Consider the following 13,523-nt stretch of genomic DNA (forward strand, 5'->3'; position numbering starts at 1 on the left):
TTGTTAAACAACATAGTTATGAGGAAATGCAAGTTTGCGTCCAAATGGTTGGAAGATAAGGAGGAAGGACAATCAATACTGTATATAGTAAATGTGAGGTAAAGTGTGTCGCCAATGTAACCGGTTAAAACTCGAAGTGGCGATGAGGTCTTAAAATGTATGGAAAGGGTCTTAAAAAAGGTCTTGAAAGGTATTACATTTGACTTCAGGATTCCTGCATATACCCTGAGCATTAAGCTTTATGTTGCATAATCAATCATTACTAGAAGGCAGAACTCCCTTTCAAACATCGGCGAACTTCCAACAAATCTTATTAAGAAGACTGAGCAAGGAAGGTTTTTATTCTGTCCACATCTTGTAATTATCTCGCCTTTTTGAGTAGCTTGGAACAAAACCTTTAATAAGTGAGAACAATCCTTCCAAAGTCTACACAGTATTGTTCATCTGGTAAATTAACTGCACAAACTACTAAGGGACTTATTTAAAACAAAAGCTTTTAGAGATCTAGGAAGAAAGCGATCCAGATGAAAGACCGATCCGTGGCCTTTTGGAGTCTGATTTGAAATATTCCAGGCTTTCGCTGACTGAGTCCCTGCCGCTTTGATCTCTTGATTTTGACAAACTGCAGGGCTCTAAAGCTTAATACCACGTTGCACAATTCTTCACTACAGCATGCTTTAATCAGCAAAGGTCCACGTGCTTTCTATCCTTCAACGTGGGATCTGAGGTTGCATTTTCGAAGTAATAGTTATGTGAATTTCAGAAATGATAAACTCTACAAAACCCTCGCCATCTGCTTTTTAAAGGTTTTAATACTGTTAACTCAAAACTTATTAACCTAGTATTCACTAGAAATAAAACAATACAAATCTGTTTGAAAAAGATGATGGTAATGTTCTTCTCTATGGGCATCAGAGGACTTTGACAGTGTCTTTATTTCACATATTTACAGACAAAACCACCGCTTATTTACATTCACATTCAGTTTTTGATTGTTTACAACCTCATGAGTGTACAGGTTTTATTTTTGATGCCTTTTTTCAGGTGTTCCAAGCTACAAAAAAGACTGACTGATGTTTCCAGGTTATCCAATGGATGGCGAACATTCCCCAAGGTACTGACTGCATTTAAATCACTCATCAGGTGTAAAAAAAACAGTGCTGATAACCTCACAATAAGGCCCTCCTTATCTTATCAACTTCAAACCACCTTTTGAAATTATATTTACATTTCTCACTTAATTTTGATGATGGAAACAACTTGAAAACCGCTATAAATTTTTTGCAAAAACAAGAAATTGAAAAAGGTATTTTGTTGTGACTCAAGTGCTACAGTGAATGCAGCATTCATGTCATTGTAAATGTAAAAAAGGAGGCCTTAATTGGAACTCATTATTGTGGACATCCTTTTAGTTTTTTGCTTTACTGCAGTATTTATTACAAACAGTTTAATACATCACAAAAGCAATACATCCCACATTCCTGCTGTTTGGATGCTGATGTGCGTGATTGTTTTCCAAGTCTGCAGGTCACATCTGCAGCTAATCCGAATGACAGAAACCCAACCATTTAGGGAGCATTACATGCACCATTTGGAGCGGGGTTAGGATGGAAGAGCCAACAGCAGAGAGACTGGTGCTGCTGCCAACCAAAACACAGAGCCTGATTTATAAGGAGCACCGTTATAACATTGTAAAACTTTTTAAAGCACATCAAGAAAAAGGTGGTGATTTTCTAGCTTTAATCTTTCAATGTGGCTGCTACGGTTTTAATGTTAGCAGTAGCACGTGGTCAGTAAACTCTCAGAAGTTAGCCTTATGTTTGACATCTTACTGAGGGGACATTAGGGAGAGAAAAAGAGATCATTAAGACCTCAAGACCCAGATTTTGCAGGCTTATTAGAAAAATAAAAAACACAAAATATTGCACAATATTTACATATTTTTACAAACACATCCAGGAACTCAGATCATCACTGATATTCAGCTGATTGAAGATTCATACAAACAATTCTTTAAGGCAGGGACTCCAACTTTACGGGCATTTGATATAAATCAATAAAATGGATTGAGTTTAATTAAAGCATAAAAGTCTAAACTGCTACAACTCACCTTTCCTAAAGGTGGCATGATGTGAGCATGTCTCTAAATAAGTTTAACATTTGCCGTAAAAACAGCTCCCTCTTGTGGAAAATCTGAGAGCCGTTCACACCGTAAGGAAAGCTCAGCTCAAAATTGCGTACGGACGCTAACCTGCGTAAATTAAGTAAGTTCTGTAAACTTATAAAAAACATTTTGATTAAGGTTTTACCAAAGCTATTCGAGACCGGTTAGACCAAATGGAACTTCGTTAAGTAATAAACATTTTAAATTGTTGAAGTCTGCCTTAAGGAAATGTCTGTACAACAGAAATTCAAATCTCTGTTTAGTCCTAGCTGCATCAACTCGAATGCATTTAAGAACAAATATTTGTTGATCGATTAGCTCTTAGACATTCACATCGCATGTGAAACCAGTGTTGTCAAATATATTTTTGATTTGTGATCCTGACAAAAGAGCTTTTCTCCATGCTACTTGCTGCAGTTTTTCATTTGTGTTCCTTGTAAGGAGGGGTCTAGAGGCGGCAGCAGGTTCTTCCAGACCGATGCTTTACCACCGAGATCGCTCAACGTAGAGTCCCGGATCTGACCGTCTAGCTGATGAGAAACGCCCCGAAGAAGCTGCTCTTCTCGTCCATGTCCACCGCGGAGGCGTTGGTGACCGTGACAAACAGGCGGTCGCCAGTGCTGAGCGGGAACAGCCCCCCCTGGTGGGCGGAGTGCAGAGAGAACTGGGATCCCCGGGACCAGCAGGAGGTTCGGCTCGTCTTCATCAGCAGGATGGGAACTGGGTAAGAGCCCATCTGACGGGGAGGAGAGGTGAGTGAGGTGAGATACTGAGAATAAGACCTAAAAGACCTTCTTTTTATTAAACTAGCATCGCCCGTGCACCACTACCATCTCTAAATCAGCTGATTGATTGCCAGTTGGCATCATTCCAAACTATGAACATATCTTATCGTCTTCAATCATGTGCGTTTAGTTTTGCCATCACAAAAGCAGTGATGGCAAATGCTTTCCTCAACCTTATTCGGTCCAAGAATTCCCTCAAAACGTATTAAGTATGAAAAAAGAACTAGATTATTGTTCTAACTTAACTCAGATTAATTTGGCTTCACCTCACTGACTTTTGGGCTGGATCATAATTGTATTACATTATTGGGAAACTTCACAATAACTGTTTATCATTGTGATTATAAACTATTTACTTTACAACAGCTTTAAATAGAGCCTGTGTTTTCTCATGACAAAGCAGAAAGAGATTGTTGTGGCTGTTTGCCACGTGGTGAGACAACAGATGCTTTCAATGACTGGATTCATTAGTCATTTGTCAAAATATCTGAATCATCAGTCTGCCGTGTTCAGTCACAAAAACTAATTTAAAAGTAGCAAGTTCTAAATGTGCACGGCAACTTGCATTACATGTAAAACAAGTCTGATTCAATTCTGTACCAGAGCCCTTTGTTGCATACAACCCCTCCCTGTCTCTCCTTATGTTACGTCTGTGTTTCTACTGTCAGGTCGAATAAAGGCTAAACAAAGTGTGATGAAGGAATTTGCAGAATAACTATGTGACGCATCTACACGAGGGAAAGGGCAGGTTACATTTTAAATTAAAATGACTTGCGAGTCAGAAAATCCACAAGGGTCAAATTAAGGTAAAGCCATATGATAAAAACATTTCAGGGATAAGCTGCAGAATCACTCAACATCATGCGAGAGTATAAAACATGATGTCCCCCTCCTCACCTTTTTATAGACGTACTGCAGCAGGGGTCTCCCTCTGTCCTGGGCCTCCTCTCCGTCCTCGCCCTCCTCCTCCAGGGAGTGGGTGTGTCTGAAGTAGGTCTGGGCGTAGACGTAGTAGAGGCCGGGCGTCGGGACCACCAGCTCCCCGTCCACCAGCTGGACGTCCTGCAGGAAGGCCAGCCCCTTCTGCCCCTCCCACCAGGAGATCTTCTGGCCCTGCACCCGGCGCCCTGCCGAGACTGGAGCTGTGGAGGTACAAAATAAAAATATGTTAAGAATAAATGTACAAGAGAAAATGGGAAGTAGAATGCCCCAAAATGTATTTCGTTATATTTTACTCATTAATATGATAGGGGCGATAAATAAAGAGATTTTTTTTATTTAAATCAAATGCAACCAATGTGATGTTTTGCTTAGCCATAGCTCATTTTCAGCTCATGTCCTTAGAAAAGCAGCATTTTAATAGGGCCTCTCAGACAGTCTGACTTTCAGTATGCAGGCCTCCATTAGTTAATCGGACTGAATTGAAATGGCTCAAGTTAAAATGTACTTTGGTGCTGATTTATATTACAAAGACAATTAGATCTGTACATATGAATGAAGCCCTGAAGCAAATAACTACGTCTTAAGTCTTGTCAAATCCCCCAAAATCTAATTAAAGTCTGTAGGCTATCACTTCTCAAAGATCATCAATCCATACCTTTAGAGATTAGTTTAAAAATCAAACGGCCTACATTATTTTGTTAAATTCAGACTCCAACGTTAGTTTCCGCACGACTCACCTCCTCCCTCTCGCTCCAGTTTGGGCACAAAGCTTCCGGTGACATGTGCTGCGACTTTGGGCCGAGGTGAACCTCTGTCTACTATCACAAGAGAGGGCAGCACCCGAGAAACTTCATCTGATGCGGAAGAAAACAAAACAAAACATGAAAATGTGCCCAGGTAACAACAACAGGAGTTATCAAAGACAACACTGCATCTGCAAGGAAATGTGGGGAATTTGTTTTGCACTGGTAAAATGCTGAGCAATACCAGGTCCTCTGATTAACATACAGGAGGTCAAAGGTCATTGTGTTTTACAGTTTATTTTTCTCACCTCTGACTGCCGACGAAATCTGCTTCTGGTAACGCTGAGACAGAGACTGCAGGGGGAACAGGAGAAAACATTTAATAAAACAAAAGACTCCAAACGCAACACTTGTTTTCTGCCAAGAAGCTCCTTCCACATGTGTACCCAGCAGCCCTTCGTCTGACTTGAAGCCTGAACTTCAGCTGGCATTAGCATCAGGAATACAGAGCAGGCTTCATGTTGGTAACAGCTCGTTGTTGGTAATCGACCCCTCTCCCACTTCCTTCTGTTTTACGTTCCTTCACCCAACCAATTGGCTCCAAAAAGATGCAACATCTGCCAAACTGATGAAAACGATTTTCTAAGCTGTAGCGAATCCTGTTCGTGTGTATTTTTGTTTAGTTTGTTTCCAGAAATGTTAAGAAAATTTGAAAAACCTTAAACATTTTGAAAGCATTACAGAAGGGAGGACAGACTAGACTTTTTGTTTCCAATATATGAATGTTAATAAATAGCTTATGTTGTTGCGGTTCCTAATGGTTGCCAGTAGAGGTTGCAAAGGTTTAATTTCCCCCTTTAAAAATATTTTAACAGCTTCAGCAATAACTGAGAGGGAGGGGAAAGAAAAACAACTCATTTGTGAGCTAATTTCACCTGCAGTCAGTCAGCGGGAACCCACATTTATGGGTAACAGATACTGTAACGGTTCTCAGACTGTTTTTATTGTTCTTCTTTAGGCCCGCAAGACTCTATTTCCACAGGACCTCAGGATGAAATACAAAGAAAGACCTGCAGGTTTAATCAGAGAATAGTCTTATTTCATGTATATTTCTGTCCCAAAATTAATTAGATGCTCAAACTATAATCAAAATGTCTCCTGTTCCCCATGACTTATAGGAACAAAATCCTTCCTCCTGTCTCTAATAACGTATATTTACAAGTCATCATGTTTCTTCCATTTATTATGGATTTCATTCCTCCGAAGTAACTTCAAATCATGGTTTAACTACATGTCAAATCCCATTGGTCTGGTATCAAGGCAATGAAACTGGTTTGAAAATAACAAAATGCATTTGTACAGATCTTTGAATCATATTAATAAGAGAAGAACACAAAACAAGATTAAACTTCACCAGAGCCTTGAATGTGCTTTCACTCTGCGTCTTGGGTTGAAAGCACAGGCTGATGTTCCATTTCAAAATGTCCCAGCATCGTGTTTTTACTGAGCTAAATTTAATCAAGTCGCTGAGACAGGAAATACCCGGCATGTGTTATTCAAGAGAGCAGCAAAGTCAGTGAGAGAAGGAAACAAAAACAAATAATACGCATCAAGTTAAGGAAGAAAAGATATGTAAAATGTGTGTGTGTGTGTGTGTGTGTGTGTGTGTGTGTGTGTGTGTGTGTGTGTGTGTGTGTGTGTGTGTGTGTGTGTGTGTGTGTGTGTGTGTGTGTGTGTGTGTGTGTGTGTGTGTGTAGCAGGTGAACACATTCCTGTGCTGATTAAACTACACAGGATCACCTCACATCTCCAGCTATGAAGGAGCTCATTGTGCGTCTGCAGACAGTGATTTTGGATCATTTCAGCATTTTTCTGCTCCTGCTTTTGTTCAGAGATAAGCAGCACAGGAATGCTCTAAAAATATTATATAGCAATAATATGTTTCAATATACTACAAGTCACTAAATCCTACACACATTTCAGGAAAACCACAATGTTTTAGTCCGTCTCTCATTCGTCTGGGACTACTTTCAGCGGCGGATTAATCCACATTTGGTTTGTTTTCATGGATTGAAGGAACATGTCATCACAGTGGCAATAGGCAAAAAGCCAAAATACCTAGCTCCTGCTTAGTCACATATATGGGAACTGTGTTCACCTTTTCTTAACAAGTTTTTCCAAAAATGGGGGGGGGGAGAAACCACTCCTGTCTGTATAAAATATGATATCTTTATATAGCCTGTACACAAAGTTTCAGTATCAAATGATGCACCTGCGGGAACATCTTGCTCATGTTTGGTAATGCAACAGAAAAGTTACAGAAAATAGGATTAAAGTGTGCTTTCTTGTGTTAAAAAAAGGGATTGAACTCTTTAAAATCTCCAGAGAGAGTTGTGTGAAGTATAATAAAGATCTGTTGTGTTGTTTCTTAAATAAAAAGCATTGAATTAAAACATTTGAGAAGCTCTAAGCAGAGAAGTTTTGGCATTCTTGCTTGATGACTGAATCAATTCTCAACTGTCAAAATAGTCTAACAACTAATGCACTATTTGTTTGGTTAATCTCGACCCTACTGTACTGGATATTTATCATACTTTAAAACAGCACTAAAAGTCAGATCAATAAGAGACCCCGTGAAAATACTCTAATGATAATATTAACGCTTATCTATCATTTGCTTTGTAGGCCTTTTCAGATTAAGTGTGGGGGGATTATTAATGTCTCCAAGATCCTATGGGTGGGGGACTTTTTGATCCACAACAGACCGGGGGGAATTTTGAGAAATGAAAGCCAGAAATCTCAGCATCTGGCCCAATGATCATCGAGCCATTATGTGCTGATCAACAAATACTGATATGTACAGGTCATTCTGTGTGATAAGGTGATGAAGTCATGCATGAAGCAGCCCGGTGATTTATGATCAGGTTTTGGATATCTATCATGTGAGTTTCTAAGTGTGGACGTCAGTGGGTGTTTTTTTTTGGTCTTCTCCTACCTTCTCGATGAGCAGGTGGAGCTGCTGAGTGACCTGCCAGCAAGGATCCCCCCGGACCGCCGTGAAGCTCTGCAGGTCAGCGCCCATTAGGCAGGACACGCTGCTCCTGGCAAACGTCTCCTTCATCTGTCAAGAAGAACATGGAACCATAAGAACAAATGTCTCTTTCAATTTCTCTTCTAACACGCCTGAGAGATATATTCCAAAAACTATCATGTACATCTCCAACCCTAAAACCATCCTTTTACACATTTATAATCCCTGTGATAAAGTTTTCTGGGAACCTCAGGCAACATAATTGCTTGGCCTGTGTCCATCCTTATCTGTTGACGTTTCATTTCCTCATGTATTTCTGCTTCATATGATTGTATGATTAATTCCCGTAAACACAGATTGAGAGTGGAGCTGGACTGAATCCAGGTAACACAAGGACTCTGGCCTCATCATAACAAGCAGGGTGAGTCAAGCCTGCACACACACCAACACACACACCTTCCTGATAATCACAGCTAATCATAAAAGTTGCTGCACCTCTGCAACCAGAGCTCAATACGTCCTGTCCTTTTTCTGTTTTCAAATGCAGAAAATAAATGTGTCACATTGCATGAAACTGCATTGTACAAACGATTATTATTTTACAGCAAACGCAAAATATGAGGCCTGCATTGCTTTGTGCAAAAAATAGGGAACGTAAATTAGACGTGCACTGGAGCGCAGCCACAGAACCAGGGCGCATACAAACGAGCTCCTTTAAAGCTGTCAACTATCAATGACCACCTAGAGTTGGTATATAGACGTTGCATTAATTGATAAAAGTCCGCAAAAGGTGTTTTTACAGCTGCGTTCAAAAGCCGAACAACTCTCGTTGCGCACTGCATGGCGATGCGTAAAAAGTCTCCGCGCGTCTCCGGCTCGTCACTCCGAGCCTTCACTTTTGTCCTTACCGAGTTGAGAGCCGTGGAGAAGTGCAGCACGGTGATGGTGACGACCACTGTCTGTAGCAGGACCGCCACGAGCAGAAGCACCCCGAGCTTCGGACCGGAGCCCGTCATAACGACAGACCGCCGTCCGGTTCCCCAACCAGCGCCGTCTCCGTGCCGCGTTCAGACCTCCAGCACAAGAACAATGGCAGAGAGCTGACTTCTTGACTGCTACCCTCCCCGTCCCCAGAAGGAGGAGGAGGAGGAGGAGGCGGGTCGGGCCTGGTGAACTTTTTTCCTCTTTGAATTTCTCCTGGAGAGATTATTGTGTCATTTCTGCGCTGGACAAACACAGATAGCCTTGCGGTTTATTGTGAGCCTCATATCTGTGCGGGGGATCTGTGCACTGAGCCTTACTGTGAGAACAACTCATTTACATCAGCATGTGATGTAACAATGTCCTATATGAGTGAGTGGCACAGCAGCACGTACATGACTTGTATTATAATTGTTCAACTCCATTTAACCAGTGCTGGATAGTAACTAAGTACATTTCCTCAAGTATGGTACTTAAGTACAATATTAAGGTACTTCTAGTATTAGAGTATTCTCAGTTTATGCTACTTTACTTCTACTCCACTACATTTTAGAAGTGCATTTTGTACTTTTTACTCCACTACATTTATTTGCAGCTTTTAGTTACTAGTTACATTTTAATTATTAGTTCATATAAATATAAATCAATTATTAAATCACTTTGATATAAATGTACAGGTTAATATATTGAGCAGCAGTATATACAGTTATTTCAATTTGCTCTACATCAGGGGTGTCAAACTCAATCTCATCACGGGCCACATTAGCATTATGGTTAAGGGCCGGTTGTAACTTTTAGACTATATAAATATACCTATACATATATATTAAATAATGTATTATATTATATTATTGGCTCTGCATTGGATTTCTATCAGTTCTGGTAATAACTTCATAAATAAATACGTCTGAAAGCAGAAGTCTAGCGCAAATAATTGAAAGAAAATATTCAACAATTACACCAATTGTATTGTATATTATATTCTTTGCAAGCTCTTGCGGGCCACATAAAATGAGGTTGCGGGCCGGTTTTGGCCCACGGGCCTTGAGTTTGACACCCCTGCTTTACATGAACCAGATGTGATCAAAACACATAAATAATCATATTATTAACCCAGTAACTCAATATATACAATTCTGAAATGGGCCATTACGCACAAGGAGTACTTTAAGTATATTTTGATGCCGATACTGTTGTACTTTGACTTGAGTAACATTTTGAATGCAGGACTTTTACTTGTAAATGCAGTACTTTTAAAATGTAGAATTGCTTCTTTTACTGTGAGTACTTCTTCCACCACTGCCTTTAACCAATTTGACATTATTTGACATGATTCATATATTCTGCCACACTGAAAAGCAATCATTTGATTTAGGTTATATAGCCAAGTGGTTTTGACTTGAGCAAACAATAAATTAGGCTTTGGCTTGTTTGCAGCCCTTACACATGTAGCCAAGATGTCAAGTTGTTTAGATACAAAACAGACATGGCTTTTCTCTTTTAGATCCAGATCTCTGCACATTCATCATTTACTGTAAATCCATCATGTGTCTTTTACAAAACGTTTTTAAGGACACACAGGTAAGATAGTGATTTTTATGAATCATTTTTGAGTTCATATCAGTGAAACCTGAACTGGTATTATAAGTATGTGTGTACGTATATTTTTGGACAGATATCTGATGTGAGGACTCTTTGATGATGTGAGATTCCTGGAAGTATTCAGTCTTTATCAGGCAACGTAACAAAAACACGATGTTCCCTTTAACGCAACATCGGTGCCGCCCTGTTGAAGGATAAAGCACGCTGGACAGACATTTCGATGTTAGATGATGAGGTGTCAGAGTGAAAGACAACACTCTTGTTACCACATTTGTCACTTTGTCTCACAGTGTTGACCATGTGCTGGAAAAATCTGACTCAGCGGGGAGAAAACAGCATATAAATTACAATAAACATTGGAAAGAAGTTGTTAAATAAACCGTTTCACATTTCCCCTCTGGCTTTTATATTTTAAATTGAATTTGAAATATATATAAAAAAAAAAATGCAACACTGGAGGTTTAGATGGACTATTCAGATATGAGGTCAGACATAAAGTTCAGCAATATTATGAAACATACCGTGAGAGCATTTTCTTTAAGACAAAATCTCTTATTGAATATGTCTGGGTTTATATATGTTTGCATCAATGGGATGAAACTCCTTTGATTTGTTAGATTTTTTATTTATTCAACCCTTCTATTGTCTTCGTTTCCCCCCCCCTTACTTTGGTGTTCGCGGTCAAATTTGACCGGTCCTGTTTTAACTGCTATTACATTAACACAAAAACCATTAATCATCACCAAATTTCATTTAACACCCTTTCAAACTGTACATATTGTATCAGACTACTGGTATACATGAACAACTGCAGTAAATATACAAAGAATAGACACTGAACATGTATTGCGTGTGCCAGGTGTGATCCATGTGGGGGGATGGGCACATAAGAGCGGGAAATGTTTCAAATTGTTCTGTGTGTGTGGGTGTTTGTGGGTGCCAGGTGTGTGTGTGTGTGTGTGTGTGTGTGTGTGTGTGTGTGTGTGTGTGTGTGTGTGTGTGTGTGTGTGTGTGTGTGTGTGTGTGTGTGTTGGGTGGGTGTTTGTGTGTGTGTTTTATCTGATCCGGATGGTTACTAATTCCTTTTCTTTATGGGACCGGGAACACCATGGGTGTTACAAAGTTGACTAAATCATCCAACATTCAATGAAAGTGGTGATCAGCAATTGTACATGTTCAAATGTCTACTGTGAAGGATATCATAAAGCCTTAATGCAATCGAATCTAAAACAAAAAAGTTATGATTGATGAAAGTAGTAAATCGGTCAGATTTGACCCGAAGACAACAGGAGGGTTCAATTCAAGGGTTGCATTTTTATAACTTTAAAGTGTCTGCAATTTTTTCTGCTCTTGTGTCATAAAAACATTTCAACTTTGAAAAGGAGATTTATTTTTAGATTGACTGCCCACACATTTCTGAGCACATCCCAAAAATATTTTTAAAAGTACATCTCATGGTACGAGTCGACACAAAAAGATCTTGAATAGCTTATGTGAGCGTAATGTGTTTTTCCTTGACGTTAAGCAGTGCTGTGAGTAGCTTCGGATTGCATTGTCATCATTGCATTGTCGTGCAGTGAGGCAGGCTAAGCCTATAAATGGATCCTGGTCCTTCTCTTTCTACATTTGCAACATCTGGCCTCAATCTGGCTCCTACGCCCCGCGGCCCCCCGGGAGACGCTCTCCGCTTAGGTTTCACTCCGGCTGAAGGGCCTGCTGGGGGTAACGCAGACGGAAAAACTGTTTGTGTGATGAAGAGCACAAGAGAACATGTGAGGGTCAATGAGAGCATCCTCAGAACAGGGAGAGAGACATAATTAACCCTAACCTTGAACCCAAAACCAAGTCGTAACCCTTTAAAAAAAGATCTTAAAGACAATCTCTTTGAGGCCCGTCAATGTGAACAGATTTTCAGTCCCCACTTTGTGCTTCATACAGGTTTAAGCACACACACTGAGTGTATTTCTGAACGGCAGCCAAGTTTTGATAGGGATACAAAGACAAGAACTGACCGACTCCCCCGCAATGTGGACTCCCTCCCTCCTTAGTCACCCTCTAAACTTGTCTCCCACTCCCTCGTTCTCCCTCTACCTCATTCTCTTTGTCTCCTTCCATCTTTTCTTCTTACTCTTTGTCTTTTATTTCCTGCCATTTCCCACCCATCTCTTTCCGTTTATCCCCCATTTGTTCCCTCTGCCTCTCTTCCTTCCTTTCTCTACTGACCATGAGTGGGCACAGTATAGCTAAAGTACGCTGTAAAAGGTTTACAATGTACATATAATCATTCTGAAAGTGAGAATCATAATATTTCATGGCCCTTTGACTACAAACGGGTATCTGGCCCAGCTGCATCCCAGGTGTACCGCTCATAGGGGAACGATACCGTGTGATGTGATATATGACTAGATTTAGTGGTTTATTTAAATACAGCATAAAAATACCTCCTCTTGCATTGATATACTCTGTAAGAAGAAGAAAAGAAGATGCTGGCAGAACTGGTTGCAGCTTGCGTCAGGGTGTGATAGGTGGTGCATAGTACTGCGTTCAAGGCGGCAAGTTAGAGCCTCATCTTTGATTTACCTCATGTTGGCTCTAAAATGTGAATGTTGTTGAGCACTGGGAGTCAAGAAGACTTTTTAAAATTCATAATTACCCCAAATCAATTCATTGACATACATGTAAAAGAGACAAAAATGTGTTAAAGGGCCATATTATGCAAATGTTTAGGTTCATATTAGTATCTAGTGAGATACTGTGAGATGATTCCATGCTTTAATGTTCAAAAAGCTCTGCCTGTGCTGCAGCACCTCTTTTCACCCTCTGTCTGAAACCAGAGCCCAGTCTGCTCTGATTGGTTAGCTGGCCGGCTCTGTTGTGATTGGTCAACCTCTTAGAGATGTCCTGCCCCTTAGCCTATCAGGCACAATGTGTTGGAGCGCTAGCCAATAGAAGCACAAGTGTTACGTATTAGTCACTATGTTCTGGAAGTAAACAAAGGTGTGTGTATAAAAGCTGTTCTTACATTAGATATGTGTTGTTATACCTTTGGTTTTCTGTTATGTTATGTAAAGATTATGAATATAATCATAGACATTATCTGTTCAGAAAATACATGTAAATACTATAATGTTTTTGTTACCACTTCAGAGAAGCTAATGCCACAGTTTGGATCTATCAAATATCATCTACCATCAACATTCATGAAGCGCTTTGCATTGACACTCAATGTACAGGGCGGGATATGAGAGTGCAGTGATTTATACAGGGAACATTGC

The 13,523-nt window shown here is 40.0% G+C and overlaps 1 protein-coding gene across 1 annotated transcript; it reads right to left on the reverse strand.

Moving 5' to 3' along the window:
- Positions 1-905: 905 nt before the first annotated feature.
- tnfsf10 (TNF superfamily member 10) lies at positions 906-8,804 on the reverse strand. The gene is made up of 6 exons (XM_034147981.1): positions 8,574-8,804; positions 7,630-7,755; positions 4,943-4,988; positions 4,629-4,745; positions 3,847-4,091; positions 906-2,900 (listed from the first exon to the last, which is right to left on the reverse strand). The coding sequence occupies exons 1-6, from the start codon at positions 8,679-8,681 to the stop codon at positions 2,691-2,693; spliced, it is 852 nt and encodes a 283-aa protein (XP_034003872.1). The 5' UTR covers positions 8,682-8,804; the 3' UTR covers positions 906-2,690.
- Between the last annotated feature and the right edge of the window lie 4,719 nt (positions 8,805-13,523).

This window comes from Trematomus bernacchii, unplaced genomic scaffold (assembly GCF_902827165.1).
Source record: "Trematomus bernacchii unplaced genomic scaffold, fTreBer1.1, whole genome shotgun sequence".
Lineage (NCBI taxonomy): Eukaryota > Metazoa > Chordata > Actinopteri > Perciformes > Nototheniidae > Trematomus > Trematomus bernacchii.